A 14,303-nucleotide genomic window follows, 5' to 3' on the forward strand; every position below is an offset into this window, starting at 1 on the left:
GCTTAACATAGGGAGGGGTCCATCAATCAGACACAAGAGTGTCCACGTATGGCCACCCTCTCGAAATTATCAGCGACAAGAACTCTACAAATAAAGAGCCCCTTCCCCTTGCTTTGATAAGGGACCTTAAGGGGGTGGGAATGCAAGGCCTTATCGAGTCTCACCAACCACAAGGGGAAACAATGATTCTTGTTTTCGCCAGAGGGTTTATGGAGGGGAGGGTCCTGAAGCGGGAAGGGGGAGACAGAGCTTGCTTTAGACAACGTAAGCCACGTTTCAATGAAAGATGAAGGAAGGGGCAGGAGGAGTGAGGTTTGCCTATCAATCAGAAAATATCAGGGGCTTGCAACTAGGATCCTTTGAAGGGAAAGGAGAAAGCTGTCAATTGTTCTTGGATCGGGCGCCCCATCTGTCCCAGATGACCAGAGCATCAATCTCCAAGGCAAAGAAATTAAGCAGAGAATGAGCCCCGAGAAGAACTGCAAGAATGAGTCTAGATTAGACGCAGCCATTGCCAACCCCAGAGGGTACAGCACGTGCTTGATGGGAAAACCCAGCGGCCTTCTAAAAAGGGGCAGACTTTGAAAAAAGATGAGATAACTAGGATTCCCACAGGCGGGCATACTGGAAGGGGTTCCCTGGAGTGTGGGAATATGCTGAAAAGAGGAAGTTGTTTCAAAGCAGGGGCAGGGGCTGCAGGAGCGAGGGGAGTGGAACAGGACTGGTTCTTTTCCTCCCCTTTATAGGAAACTGGTTCTTGTGTAATGTTGGATCTTGCAGGCATATTTGGACATGCTGTTTATAACTGGGAACCCCCCCCCCCAAACACACACACACAATTGTGGAGCATTTTGAACCCCCCCCCGAAGTTCTACAATGCCTGGGGGGCTAGTAACAGAGGCAAGGTATTAAGGAAGCGAGACGGGAAGGAATCTGGATTTGGACCTGGGAGACATGGATATGGGGGGGCGGGTCCAAGGGCAAAATGTTGTGATCCCCACATTCCCATCCCAAGGGCATTTCTCCCCTTTCTTGGGCCTTCCAGAACTGCAGGCTGGCGTTTGGAGCAAGGGCTGGAACTTCTTAGGCAAGCCCAGGCCAGCCCAGAGATCGTGGAAGCTAAGCAGGGTTGGCCTTGGTTAGTAATTGGATGGGAGACTTCCAACGAAGACCAGGGTTGCTATGCAGAGGCAGGCAATGGCCACCCACCTCTGATAGTCTCTTGCCTTGAAAACCCCACCAGAGGACTCAAGCTATGACTTGAGAGCACTTTCTACCACCACCCTCTCCCTCGTTCACCCTCCCAATAGGCTTCCTGCCTCCCGGACAGGCCTTTCCTTCGCTCCCTTCGTTAGGGCTGAACTTCGGGGCTGAACACAGACGGCAGGGCCGTTGCTAGGGTTGCCAACTCCGGGGACGGCAGAGTCCACCTTCTACAGAAGCCCTTCTCCCTAAGGAAACTGATTTCTGTAGTCTGGAGATGAGTTGGAATTCCGGGAGATCCCCGGGCCCCACCTGGAGTTGGCAACCCTATTCGCTGCTCTTTGCCACCTCCTCCACCCCGTTCTCCGAGTGCCAGGCAGGATTCGCACCGGGGCGTCTTCCTGCAGCTCGCACGAACATGAGCGTCCCCTGTTGAACGCCCGTCTGCAGAAGTGTGGAAGAGGCTTATCCGAAGGGGCTCGGACCGACTTCCGAGTAAACACGCCCAGCGGAGCGAGCGAGCGGCTGACGGGGGCGGGCGGGCGGCAGGCGAGGGCCGCCCCGCCCGCCCGCCAGCCAGCCAGCCAGCCGCCGCCTCGCCGGAGCCCCCTGGAGGGGAGGCGTCGGGGCTGACCTTTGCTGCTCCCTCGCCCAGGCGGCGTATAAAGCGGGCCGGCAGAGGCTGCGGAGGAGGCATTGCCGGGCTCCAGCGCCAGCACCGCCGCCGCCCGCCCCGCCGCCCCGCCGCACTCAGCGCCGTCCCGTCCCGTCGAGGCACCGCGGCATGGCGCGCCCGGAGCTCCCCTCGCTGCCCAAGCCCCGCGGGCTCTTCTGGCTCCTAGCCGCCTTCGCCTGGGCCCTGCTGCTGGAGGCGCGCCCCGGCAGCGCCGCTCCCTTGCAGGGCAACGAGGGAGCGCCCGCCATGGCCAAGATCTACCCCCGGGGCAGCCACTGGGCAGTCGGTGAGTGGCGACGCGCGGCTGGGGAGGCAGCTCCGGGCCGGGGGGTTCCCGGAGGGTTGGGGGGCGGGTGGGCTTGGGGCTGGGATGCCCCCCAGCGGGGTAGAATGCCGCCGAGGCCAGCCTCCCGCCCGGCCGTCTTCTCCAGGGGGGCTCATCCCTGTAGCCTGGGAATGCAACTCCCGGAGATCTCCAGTCTCCGCCCGGTGCGGCGGAAGGGGAGGCAAGGCAGCGGGCAGGGGAAGAGAGGGCTCTGCCCGAGGGCGCCTACAGTCCCAAACCGAAGACGCAAGGGGGGCGGGGCGGATGCGAGCGAGCATCGTGGAACGGAGGAGCCATCGACGGCGAGGTACTGCGCCCCGTCCCGTCTGATCGCACCCCGGGGGTGGTGATTTTCTGTTAAGGAAATTGCTCTGGGTAGAACAGCAGGATCTGTGTCCAGTGGCGAGAGTTTCAGCCTTTGGAGAGCTCCCTTGAGTTATGACGGTTCGGTGTATGAAAAAGTGAGCTCTTGAGAGCTCCTAGCCTGGAAATCTCAGGGGCCACTGGACTCCAGTCCTGCTGTTCTACTGCAGACCAACATCGGCTGTCTACCTGAAACTATGCTCTGAAAAGGAGTACTGTGGTCCCGACCCATCTCTGTTCTCCTGCACTGCCCTTTGCTGCTAAATTGCAAGTCTGGAGGAGGGGAGGGGGGGGGGTCTGATCCGAGTTCCCCAGCGTCACCTGCGGTCACTTTGGACTTTCATTGAGTTCTTGACGACCCAATCTACTTCTCCGGTGCAGGGCTGCTGAGATCCACCGTGCTCCCTCCACAAAAAACCTCTATCCCTACCCAACCAACCCAATCTCTCAACTTAATATGGGAACAAATCACTTGCTTTTAGTCCAAATATGCTGCCCCTGTCCAAGGCTCTTCCAGGTAGTGTACCTTCAGATACCCTTCATGTTATCTTCACAACAACCCTGTGAGGTAGGTGAGACTGAAAGCTCATTAGTGGACCAAAGTCACAGTTCCCCCATCCATTCCCTTCAGTAAAGGGGATGCAGAATTTATACGCCAGCAGTTCTGTACCCGACTCCCTAGGCCGCCCACGATGGCCGAGGGGCTTGGAATTCTGCTGTCCTGGCACCCCTGCTGCTGTAACCATTAGTTCCACATTGTCCATCCATTGCTTTCCCCCTTTTCCATCCTGTCCCCTCCCTTTCTATCAAACTGCTCCATCCAGATGTGCATGGGGTAGATTCCTTCATCTGTTACTTTCATCCTTGGAAGAAGAATCACGTGCTTTGGGATTCGCTACGATCCAAGTCCAGTAGCACCTTAAAGACCAACAGATTTTCCAGGGCATAAACTCTGGAGAGTCAGATCTGACAACGGGAACTTGACTCTTGAAAACAGTCCCTGGAAATCTTGTTGGACTTTAAGGTGCTATGGGACTCGAATCTTGCTCTTTGACTGCAAATCATCACAGCTACCCACCTGAGATTACCCCAAAGCAGACCGAGATTGTTGAAGTCCATAGAACAATTCCAAAACAGAAGTAGGGTGACATAAATTAGGATCAATCAAAATAATACCAAACAGAGTGAGCAAGCTTTTGAGTTCCCCAGAACTCTTCATCGGTCTGGATGTTCAGGACAAAAGCAAAGGAAGAAAGGGGAGACGTTTCAGGCCATGATGTTGTGTCGTCTAATGGCCAGTAGCCTAGATGGCTTTCAGATTCATTTCATCAATGATTACTTCCCTAGTAACTAAAAAACCTTTTTCTTCACGCCCTGCTTGTGGCCTCCTGGATACACGAAACTGCCTTATACTGAGACAGATCTGGTTAGTATTGCCCACTTTGACAGGCAAGGGCCCTCCAGAGTTTCTAGCAGAGGATTTTCACCTCACCTATAATCTGATCTGGAGATGCTGGGGACCGAACCTGGGACCTTCTGCATACAAAGCAGATGCTCTGCCACTGAGCCAGAGCCCCATCCTAAGATGCTGGACCATTGATCTACCTGAGCTCTTAAATGGTTAGAGTAACCATCGGTTAGAGACACTTTAGGTATCTGGATGCAAGGAGCAGAGGTTGCCAATCTTGGAGGCTGCATCTTCTCCTCTCATCTTTTTAACTGTAATACAAACAGGAAACTCATGGCCTCTGAAAGACCAACAGTTTTTAAAAATTCTAGCACAAGCTTTCACAGGTGCTTGTCCATGGAAGTTTACGATACAATAAAAATAGGTTAGTCTTTAAGGTGTCACAAGGCTCCTTTTCATTTTGCTGTACCGAACTAACAAGGCTGTACCATGGAATTATTTGCTGTTGTATCTTCTAGGATGTGCCTTCTTTTCACTGACACCCTTGAAATGGTTCATATTATACATTTGTCAGCCATGCAAGCAATCTCAGCTTTCCCTGGCTGACTGCTTGTGGGAATAATGTGTGAACCAGAAAATTACTGGGCTAGCGCACATGTGAGCTTGCTTTCTCATTTACTACACTTCAGTTGCATTTTTTTTAAAGTAGACTTTTATCTGGCCCTTCTTCCAAGGAGCTCAGGGCAAGCACCCATCTGTCTGCCTTCCTCCATGTTACATTCACAGCAACCCTGCAAAGTAGGTTAGACTGAGGACAGAATAACCTTTGTGTGCATGGGGCTGTCCATGCAGCTAGGCTGCAGGCATTGCTATGATTGTGAGGTGGCACTTTTTGCAGCCTCGTTCAGTGAGTTTACCCACATAATCCCATACGCAGAGAGGCATAAGTGGTGAGCAATCTCTGGTTTGCATGTGGGAAACAAAACAGCCAGTAGACATTGGAATCAACTATCCCCGTGAGCTGAGTAGCACTTTTTCCCAGCTGCTGCAATAGGAGGAGGTCATGCTGATTGGCTGGAGACAGGTGATTGTTCATTTCAGAAAGCTGCTGATGGTGTGATAGAAGCATTGCCTTTGCCACTATTCGTTGTTTTCATAAATCCAAAGTTGGAAAATCTTTCCATTTGGAATCGTACTTGATCCACAGGAGCCTATTATCTGTGCTTGATCCTGGTCATTGTCACACGTCTTTACCCTCGCACAAAACTCACAGAACAAAGGCATCTTCATGGCGCATCATTGCATCACAAAACGGAATCATGACGGGGTGACGTCAGAAATCGCGCCATGAAGACGCCCTCGTTCTGTGAGTTTTGTGCGATTCTACGCGAGGGTAAAGATGTATGAAAACGCCCCATCTCTGCTGCTTTCACGTTAATTTAGAACGAGCCAGTGTGGTGTAGGGGTCAGATTGTGAAACTGGGATCTGGAAGACTCCAGTTCAAATCTCCACTGTGACATGAAATCTTGCTGGGCCAGTTCACACCCTCTCAGCATAATCAAGATCTCATCATCATTGAGAGGTAAAAATGAAGGAGAAGAGGATGCGGCGACCCGTTTTGAGCCCAGCATAAATTACTCGAAGCCAGTGGTCTTAGACTATAGTAAGTCTGCATAGGATTGCACTGTATGTGTATTCATTGTTCGTGGCTCAATCTATCAGTCAGCTGTGAAAAGATATTAAAAATGATCCTTTTTACTGGGGGGATAATACCAAAAAAAACAAAAAAAAGTTTGTGGATCCCTCTAAAGGCTCGCACATTGATTATCTCACACACTTCACGAATCAGAGTCCATTTTCAAAGATGCTTGAGGTGGGTTCTGGCTTGAAGAGGCTGATGCCTGGATCAGTTTGTTTGCTTTCAGGGCACCACAAGGCTCTTGGGTGGTATTTTGGTGGCAACACACCGACACAGCTGCCCTTCCAGATTTTTGTCCTTTTTACTTGTGCATTTTCTTTTGCATGAGCATAGCTCCCCCCCACTCCAAGAAGGTGACACGAAAGAAGTTTCCTTCGTTCTAAATCCTTTGAATTTTATGACTGTTTAGCTCCATTAACTTAAATTGCACGAAACCCTTAAAGTCAGTATAAGTGGGTTCTTATCTCCTTGGGGTACATACTCACGAAGATTCGACGTAGATTCATTACCTCCATCACCCTTCATCCACCCTGAATGGGACATAGTGGTTCTTCACATCCCGTTCAGTACATTCTTATGGGCAAAGTGGGGGCTCTAATCTACTTTTATAGATCTGGAATGACAACCTCAGTCTCGTTCCTAGATTAGTTAATGCAAAGTACAAGGGTGTGCTCTTGTGCTTATGGCATTAAATGCTAGCTTGGAGAGCACTTAGCCCAGCAGAAATTGGTGGCACATCCTGAATAAGTGTGTTTAGGATGTGGGGGCAAGGTCACAACCAGTGGCGACGCTCTTTTCTAAATAGCAAAGGAAGTTTCAAGATGTGTTTACAGGACAGCTTGCCCTGCTTAGAAGCATGAAAACATATTTCTGGTTATGGTTTATTCTCATCCAAGACCACATTATGATAGCGGAGAGCGTGAAGAAGGACCTTCGGCGTTGCAAGAAAAGATGTTCAGGCTTTCTGAACATCTTTATGTTAAATTCTGATAAGTGCCAATAATATACATATAATAATTCTTGTTTCATTTCTCTTTTTTAGCTATTTTAATACCAACACCTGGTTTTTAATCCATTTTTAATTCAACTTTAATTATTATTGGAATAATTAATTCCTGGATGTGTGGGGTTGTACTTAGGATTTTAATGACCACTGAGGAAGGCCGATACGGGCCGAAATGCATCTGGTCAATTTATTTTTAGATACTGTATTATTCATGTTTGATGTATATATATAGTCATTGGATTCTCCATCGATTTTTATGGAATTTTCAACTTTGTGTGTATTTTATAGGAGTTCTGATATTTAAACTTTTATACTTTTTTAAAATGTTGTTTGTCTACACAATTTGTAATAAATATTAAATTTTTATACTTTTATAGGTTAGCTTGACCCTCTTAGCTCATTCTCCTTTAGGGTTGAGTTTTAAAACCCTTTTCCTTTTGTTTTCAGGCTTTCTCACTGCCAGCTTTTTTTAATTGGGGTGATTAATATTAGGGAGGTTCAGAGAAGAAGAAGGAATGAAATGTTAGACTAGCGCTGCTGAGTTAGAAATAACATGTCTCCCATGTTTGTTCATAGGGGCTAGACACTTGACTCTAGTGCTAGTCAACCAGAAAGGAACGTGAAGATCAGACCATGCCTAGTTAGGGCTGCCAACCCCCTGCTGGAGGCACTCACCTGGCTGGGAGGGGAAAGCACTTGTGGGGAGGCATGCACGTGCCGTGTACAAACTGGGGCTGATTTTTAGCAACTTCCCCTCCTGTGACCCATGGCATCCTCATCACATCAGAAAATTGACATTTTCTGGTACAATGGATGGGTGCAGGAATGTGTGTGACAGAGGTGAGTACCACTGCCCGCCACCCCCCAGTTTGGCTCCTGGGGACCTGGCAACCCTATGTGTAGTGTGGGCTTGAAACCTCGATATTCTGCCCAACCAAAACTGTTCACCAAGAGAAGTTTTTGCATGTTTGCCGAATTTATTGTGCTCCCCATGGAGAACCCGTTACACATATCATTACAATGGTATATCGGTATAATGGTATTCTAGCTCCTTTTTAAAAAATTACAAAAGCCCTGGTGGCCCAGGGGAGGGGGAGGTAGCCGCTTCCGGGGGATTGGGGCAGGGAGTTGTGGGGAAACCTGCCACGTGGCAGCCCTGTTGCTGCTGTGCTTTATCTGCAGCCGCACCAGCCACAGAGAAACCGCAAAATCCCTTCCCAGTGTGGAAGCCACCTTAGATGCAATCCAAGATGCAATCCAATCCAGCTGTTCTTTGCCCAAGGTTAGGTTTGTGCCCATAGGACTCACTGTATGGTGTTCTGCCTGTTACCCTTGCAGGACATTTCATGGGGAAAAAGAGCACTGGAGAATTTCCTTACATGTATGAAGAGCCAAACAAGGCAGCCTTTTCTTTGCTACCGGATGACGTCAAGCGGCTGGAGGAAGATCCGCATTGGGAGGAGATGGTGAAGAGGTTCCTTCGGCTTGTCGAGGGGAACGACAACAGAAGCGCTCAGGTTCTCAGGGAAGAACTGCCATTTTCCACCAATACCGCTTGGGAGGCAGAGGATAACAGCAGTCTTAAAGATGTAAGTTTAAGTTCAAAATGACCTGAGTATAAGATTTATCTAATACATTTCTGTCCTGCCTTGCCTCCCAAAATGCTCAGAGGGGCACGGCTCTCATTCTCCGTTTCTCTTTTCATCTTCACAACGTGCTTGGTAGGATAGGCTGAGAGGTGGTGATTCGTTCAAAGTCTCTACTTCGTGGTGGGGATGGGGGAAGAGGGATTTGAACTGCACCATCCCAGAGCCTAACTTCTAACCACTACACCGACAGTGAAATCCTAAGGCGAGTGACTCCAGTCTCAGTCCATTGATTTCAGCGGGCTTAGACCAGAGTAACTTTGCTTAGGATTTCACCATAGACTTTAAATGCAATGGCTTGCAAAACACTGTTTGTGGTGGCTGGTAATACAGGTAACTAGTTCGGCAAGAACATCACTGTTTTTCAAGCATTTGCCTTGGACGATGCAAATCAGTTTAGGACAGGTCAAAAGCACAAACTGAATCGAACGAGAAGGAGCGTGAATGAACAGAATTGAGATGATGGTTGTTGTGGGTTTTCCGGGCTGTATTGCCGTGGTCTTGGCATTGTAGTTCCTGATGTTTCGCCAGCAGCTGTGGCTGGCATCTTCAAAGGTGTAGCACCAAAAGACAGACTTAAAAAACTCTTACAGGATGACTCAGCTCAACCCCACCCCTCCTGAGTAGATACAAATGACCTACATCTTTTCCACACTGTGACACTGAGAGATCTCTGTCTTTTGGTGCTACACCTCTGAAGATGCCAGCCACAGCTGCTGGCGAAACGTCAGGAACTACAATGCCAAGACCACGGCAATACAGCCCGGAAAACCCACAACAACCATCGTTCTCCGGCCGTGAAAGCCTTCGACAATACATAGAATTGAGATGGATCCATTGCCCAGGCAGTGCCTTCTTAGTTTTTTTATCCAAAGTATATAAATTGTGTTGAACTCCATTAACCAGGGATAAATGATCAAGGAGGCTTAGGATCCATGATCAGGGTTGCCAACAGACCTGGAGAGAGCCCTTTAATAGAGGCTTTGTGTGTAGCTGAAGCTTTTCATGGCATGGAGGTAAATAGCATGGAGATGAATAACATCACATTACACCTCTGTTAAAGGGATGTGTCATTTGGTCGGCAACTCTTTGCTGATACATAATTTAATAGTAAAAAGCAGCTGGGTGGGGGGAAGATCCAGGACTCATCCTGGGGAAGGGGGATTTAACCCTTTGCCCTCACACCAATTGCTAGATTAAAAATGCTCCTTCTCCTGGCCGCTTTAAGCCCCAATAGGAGTAGCCAGATTTCATCATATCTTGGAAGCTAAGCAGGGTCAGCCCTGGTTGGTACTTGGATGGGAGACCATCAAGGAAGGCCAGGGTCGCTACACAAAGGCAGACAGTGGCAAACCACCTCTGAATGTCTCTTGTCTTGAAAACCATTTGTGGTTGCTGTAAGTTAGCTGCAACTTAATGGGAAAAAAGGAGGGAGGAGGACAGAAGAAGGAAAAAAATACAAAAACATATCCTCAGTTCCCCAACTGAGGCTAAATGCAGCCCGAGGGAGCCATTTTCTACTGGGAATGGTGAAAGGGAAAGAGAAAACCATCGCCCACTAAACCAAGGCTTCAATGGGGACAGAGGGAGGCAGGCTGTTCCTTCAGTGAGCCTAAGGGCCAAGCTAGAAGTGACGAATTACACTTGAATGGCACTCCACTCGAGTGATTGAGTGGCGTGCAAGTGGAGCGCAAGTGAACAGGGAGGAATACATGTGAGTCTATTCACTTGCCATTCAAGTGTAATTCGTCACTTCTAGCTTGGCCCTTAGAAATGGCTCAGCAGATCTGACGTCTGTCTCTCTCCACTTTTTTAAAAGAGATCCCCAGGATTGAATCTGAAACTACAAACTGTATTCTTGGCTACTGAGCTACAACCACTATTGTTGTGATACGCAAGCAGCTCTCTCAGCTTGTGGGAAACATAAGTAATTATTGCAGGAGTCACTCTAACTCTTTCCATGAGATACTGCATCGAAGAACCTCACAGGCAGCCACTGGTTGTGGCATAAGCTTTCATAAGTCAGAGCTTCTCATGCCTAAGGTACCAGTTAATGATGTTTCCTCCAGGGGAAAAGAATGATTACTTTCTAATGTTATTGAATTAAGTTGCAGGAAGGCAGGTTTGAACTGTGCTTTTTCCCTGGGGCCAAACCAAGTGTTGCACTGACGGCGTGGCTGACATCCAAGATGACTTGGGACCAAACTACACGTTACATTTTGCACGAGTTCCCAGTGGGGACTGGCAGCCCTACTGCAGTTGCAAGTCCCCATTGGCAACTCCATTTAGAAGCACTGCAGGGGCCCAATTTTGATTGGAACTACAGAACGGGGTAAGGAGGTGCTCCTGCTTCCTCCATCTTGCCCTTTCCCAAAATGGCCCAGGGGGTAATTATTGCCCCTCTCTCAAGCCATTTTGGCTCTGCAATGCACTGTAGTCCTGATCTGAATCAGGTCCCTTCAGCATTTCTACACAAGAATCCCCACTGCTGCCAGTTCCCATTGAGAACTCTTGTAGAACGTAACGTGCAGCCTGGCCCTTACTTACGTTTCAACATTCTGCACCCCCTGTCCAATATGATGTACTGTCAACCAGTTCAAATCATCAGATGCTCACATGGTACAGGGCAGGTTAATCAAAGATTGGTAAATTAAACCGTTACGAGAGGGAGACTTATTTAAACATTTTGTGATTCATGCATTCCCTGAGCAAAAATGCATGCTGATGGGTTGATATCACAATTCAAACACATGTTTGCAACTAAATCAAGCCTTTCTCCTACCTGAGGGCATACCATGCCGCCTCCTTTCCTTTCTCATTGTGGAATATTAGAGGCAAAGGAAGCCACTGTGAAATTATTGGAGTACCGTTTAGCTCTATGTTCGTGGACATTAAGAGCCAAGCTAGACAAGAGTTTCTCTGTGTTTTATATAATTTAAATTGCAGCCTTGGTGATGGAGGAAAAGGATGTTTAGTCCTTCCCATCATATCTGCTTTTGTTAATCCAATGTGCCCTGGTTTTATGTAAGCCCTGGAAGGCACTTTCTATAGGTTCACATTGTGTTCATGCATCCTCTTTTCCTGGGATAGCAACAACTTGGGGTGGGATGTTGTCAGTTTCTGTAGATGAAGACATTCAAGGGGAGAGGTTAACACCCTCTCCCTTCTTCAGGCACTGCAGCCATGATCCGAACTGGCGGAGGCTCCTTGGCTGCAGTTTTGTTGGTAAACTCTAGGATGATCCATCAAGGATCTCAGTATCTAGTTTGGCCCTAAGCAAGAAAGCACGGGCCACAATCCAGTGCAGATTTAGATGTGCTAGATTGTTGTCTAATTTTCCAGAAGCAGGGCTCTTAGTTAACTGTTGAGCAAAACAATGTTTCTTGAAAAGTTGTTTTGTAGACAACCTTTAAAATATCCATTGCTTGCTGCAATAGAAAATGCAATACATTCCCACATCAGAATCTGTCTTTGTATAGCCCTTCTCTCTGATGTAAAAAGTTTTCATGTGCACCCATATCTTGATACAAGGATCTTTTCAAGAAAACCACGTGCGTTCTGAAGTGGCGTAGTCCTAGGAGAGGGCTGCACCATATGCCCCTGCTGAATATTTAAATTGTCTCTTAGGCCCAACTCCTATGTCACTAAAGTGGAGTGACTGTAGCCAAAATAACGCTTCCTGTGGTCAGCTCCCGTATCACCTTGGTAGTGTATGGAAGACCCACTTGCACGAGATACCTGCCTGAACACATTTCTTTCTCACACCAGTGTTCCACTCCAGTTCATTTATGCTGGTCCAGTCAAGGTGACACTAGATTACTGACCATAGATTACTGAGAGCTAAACAACAAGAGACAAATTACACGAGGACACTCACATGAAGGGAGCTGCAATGTTAGCAGGGAAGCTGAGTTTTAAAAGAGATTGGAAGGTTCTATCAATTTCCCTTCTCTACAAAACCAGCAAAGATCACTCCTCCAGGGGTTTGTTAATTTCCTCTTCACCTCCTAGAAGGGGAAGTGAAACTGACAGAGCCTTTGGGAGGCAAAGAGGAAATTAGCAAATCCTCTGAGGAGCAATCTTTGCTGGCTCTGTAGAGAAGGGAAATTGACAAAGCCTTCCGATCTGTCTTTTAAAACTCTGCTTCCTGGCTAACACTGTAACTCTCTTCATGTGTATGTCCTTGTGTAATTCGTCTCTTGTAGCTTAGCTCTCTGGGAATGAGCCACAGTTAGTGTGTGATTTTAGCAACTGATACTCTCATAAATCCTACTGAAGCAGGTGAGAATAAATCATCTTAAACCCAAATGCCTCAGAGCTGATTCATTTTTATGGTGAGGGAGAATATAATCCAGAGATTTTTCTCACCTCTTTATAGAAAAATGATCTTGTAAAAATGGCTTCCTCTTGAATAACTTCTGGAGAAAATGGTAGAAAATAGGTGTTTTCTTTAGCTGACTAATTTTTGTGGAAAGAGATCTTGGGAAGTAGGAAGTGTGAAAAGTGTTACTATATAGGGCATGGTCCAAACATCATTTTTTGGATACTGGATTGGACTTGGAAAGTGCCTCATACCTAGGGCTGCCGTCCACCAACAACCTCATTTGCCTACCACCACTTGAAGCAGTGAAGGGGGGATTTTTAAAAAAAGGCAGAAGAACCTCACTTACATCAAGACCACTTCTGGGGAAAACCAGGAGCTACCCTATGTCATTTCTGGATTTTCCCCAGAAGAGATGTCACTCACTAGGCACTACAGAGTTGGTTTTGCTCTCCCTGCCCCCATTTCCCTGCCCCAACCCTCCCACTGGTTGCTGCGCTTGGCGTACTTATATACAATCTCTTGATCCCCAAATGCTGTTTGTCAGGGCTTTGTTCTGGGAAAAGAGGTGATGGAACTCAGTGGGTTGCCAGCACAGGGGGCAACTCCTGGCGGGAGGTGGTGCCCCTGGTACCACATGTGCATGCGCATAGTGCACGCATGTTCTTGGGACCACACAATGACATCACTTTGGGTCAGCTGGAACAAAGGGGGAGTTTTTTAAAGTTTAAAACACCCTCGGCGAAAATGGTCACATGGCTGGTGGCCCTGCCCCCTGATCGCCAGAGAGTGGGGAGTTTAGATCGCTGGCAGCGTGGAGTGCCATCTCAACTCCCCTCTGTTTGGAGATCAGGGGGCGGGGCCACCGGCCATGTGACCATTTTCAAGAGGTGCCGGAACTCTGTTCCACCGCGTTCCACCTGAAAAAAAGCCCTGCTGTTTGTATTTTTAAAATTACATAAATAGAGTATATTGTGGTAATGAGCTTGCAGCCATGGCTGGGCCCAATTCATGGCTCTAGTAATATGTATATGTTTCTATCCCACCATTACCACCATCACCACATGATCGGCTTCTGGTTATCTGAGATGCTAAGACTTTCTAAAACACTTCTTTGAATGCATTCCCAAGTCTTAATGATGTAAAAACGTTACTGTGGAAGACATTTGCTTTTGCTTTTCCTACCCTATTTGGTAATTAACAAACTAAATAAGATGATTAATGTTCATTAAAGCAGTCAATAGTCTCAAATGACACATTTGTGCACAGAGTGGTGCTTTATACCAGCTGGTGTCTTTTTACAAGGCAGTTTTCCAAATATGATCCACTCTCTATTTCTTTAATCAGATGATGGATTATCTGCTGCAAGCGACGGAGAGGAAAGAAAGTTCTCCGAGCTGAAACAACCGCTCCTTGACACTGAAGGCGTAGAAGGATATCCTTAAGAGACTTTTGGTTTCATACGCATTTTACTGTATATGATGATTGATAAAAAAAAATCTTTTGTGTTAATCAAATTTCTTTGATGCGAAATAACCCATTCACTTGTATTCCTAACTTATACTCTTCAGCGGCTTTTTTTCCTTCCGAGCAGCCTTTTCATTGTTTCAACTGCTTTGTTGTAAATAATTGTCAATGAAGAGTCTTCCAGTTCT

General features: G+C 47.6%; 1 protein-coding gene across 1 annotated transcript; it reads left to right on the forward strand.

Annotated features, from left to right (window-relative positions):
- Positions 1-2,095: 2,095 nt before the first annotated feature.
- On the forward strand, positions 2,096-14,049 carry GRP (gastrin releasing peptide). The gene is made up of 3 exons (XM_054986191.1): positions 2,096-2,165; positions 8,020-8,270; positions 13,996-14,049. The coding sequence occupies exons 1-3, from the start codon at positions 2,126-2,128 to the stop codon at positions 14,047-14,049; spliced, it is 345 nt and encodes a 114-aa protein (XP_054842166.1). The 5' UTR covers positions 2,096-2,125.
- Positions 14,050-14,303: the final 254 nt, after the last annotated feature.

Source organism: Eublepharis macularius, chromosome 8 (assembly GCF_028583425.1).
Source record: "Eublepharis macularius isolate TG4126 chromosome 8, MPM_Emac_v1.0, whole genome shotgun sequence".
Lineage (NCBI taxonomy): Eukaryota > Metazoa > Chordata > Lepidosauria > Squamata > Eublepharidae > Eublepharis > Eublepharis macularius.

Coding starts and splice junctions, on each gene's coding strand:
- GRP (XM_054986191.1), top strand. CDS start 2,126: ATGGCCAAGATCTACCCCCGGGGCAGCCACTGGGCAGTCG. Junction 2,166..8,019: donor GGGCAGCCACTGGGCAGTCG/GTGAGTGGCGAC, acceptor TTACCCTTGCAG/GACATTTCATGGGGAAAAAG. Junction 8,271..13,995: donor ATAACAGCAGTCTTAAAGAT/GTAAGTTTAAGT, acceptor TTCTTTAATCAG/ATGATGGATTATCTGCTGCA.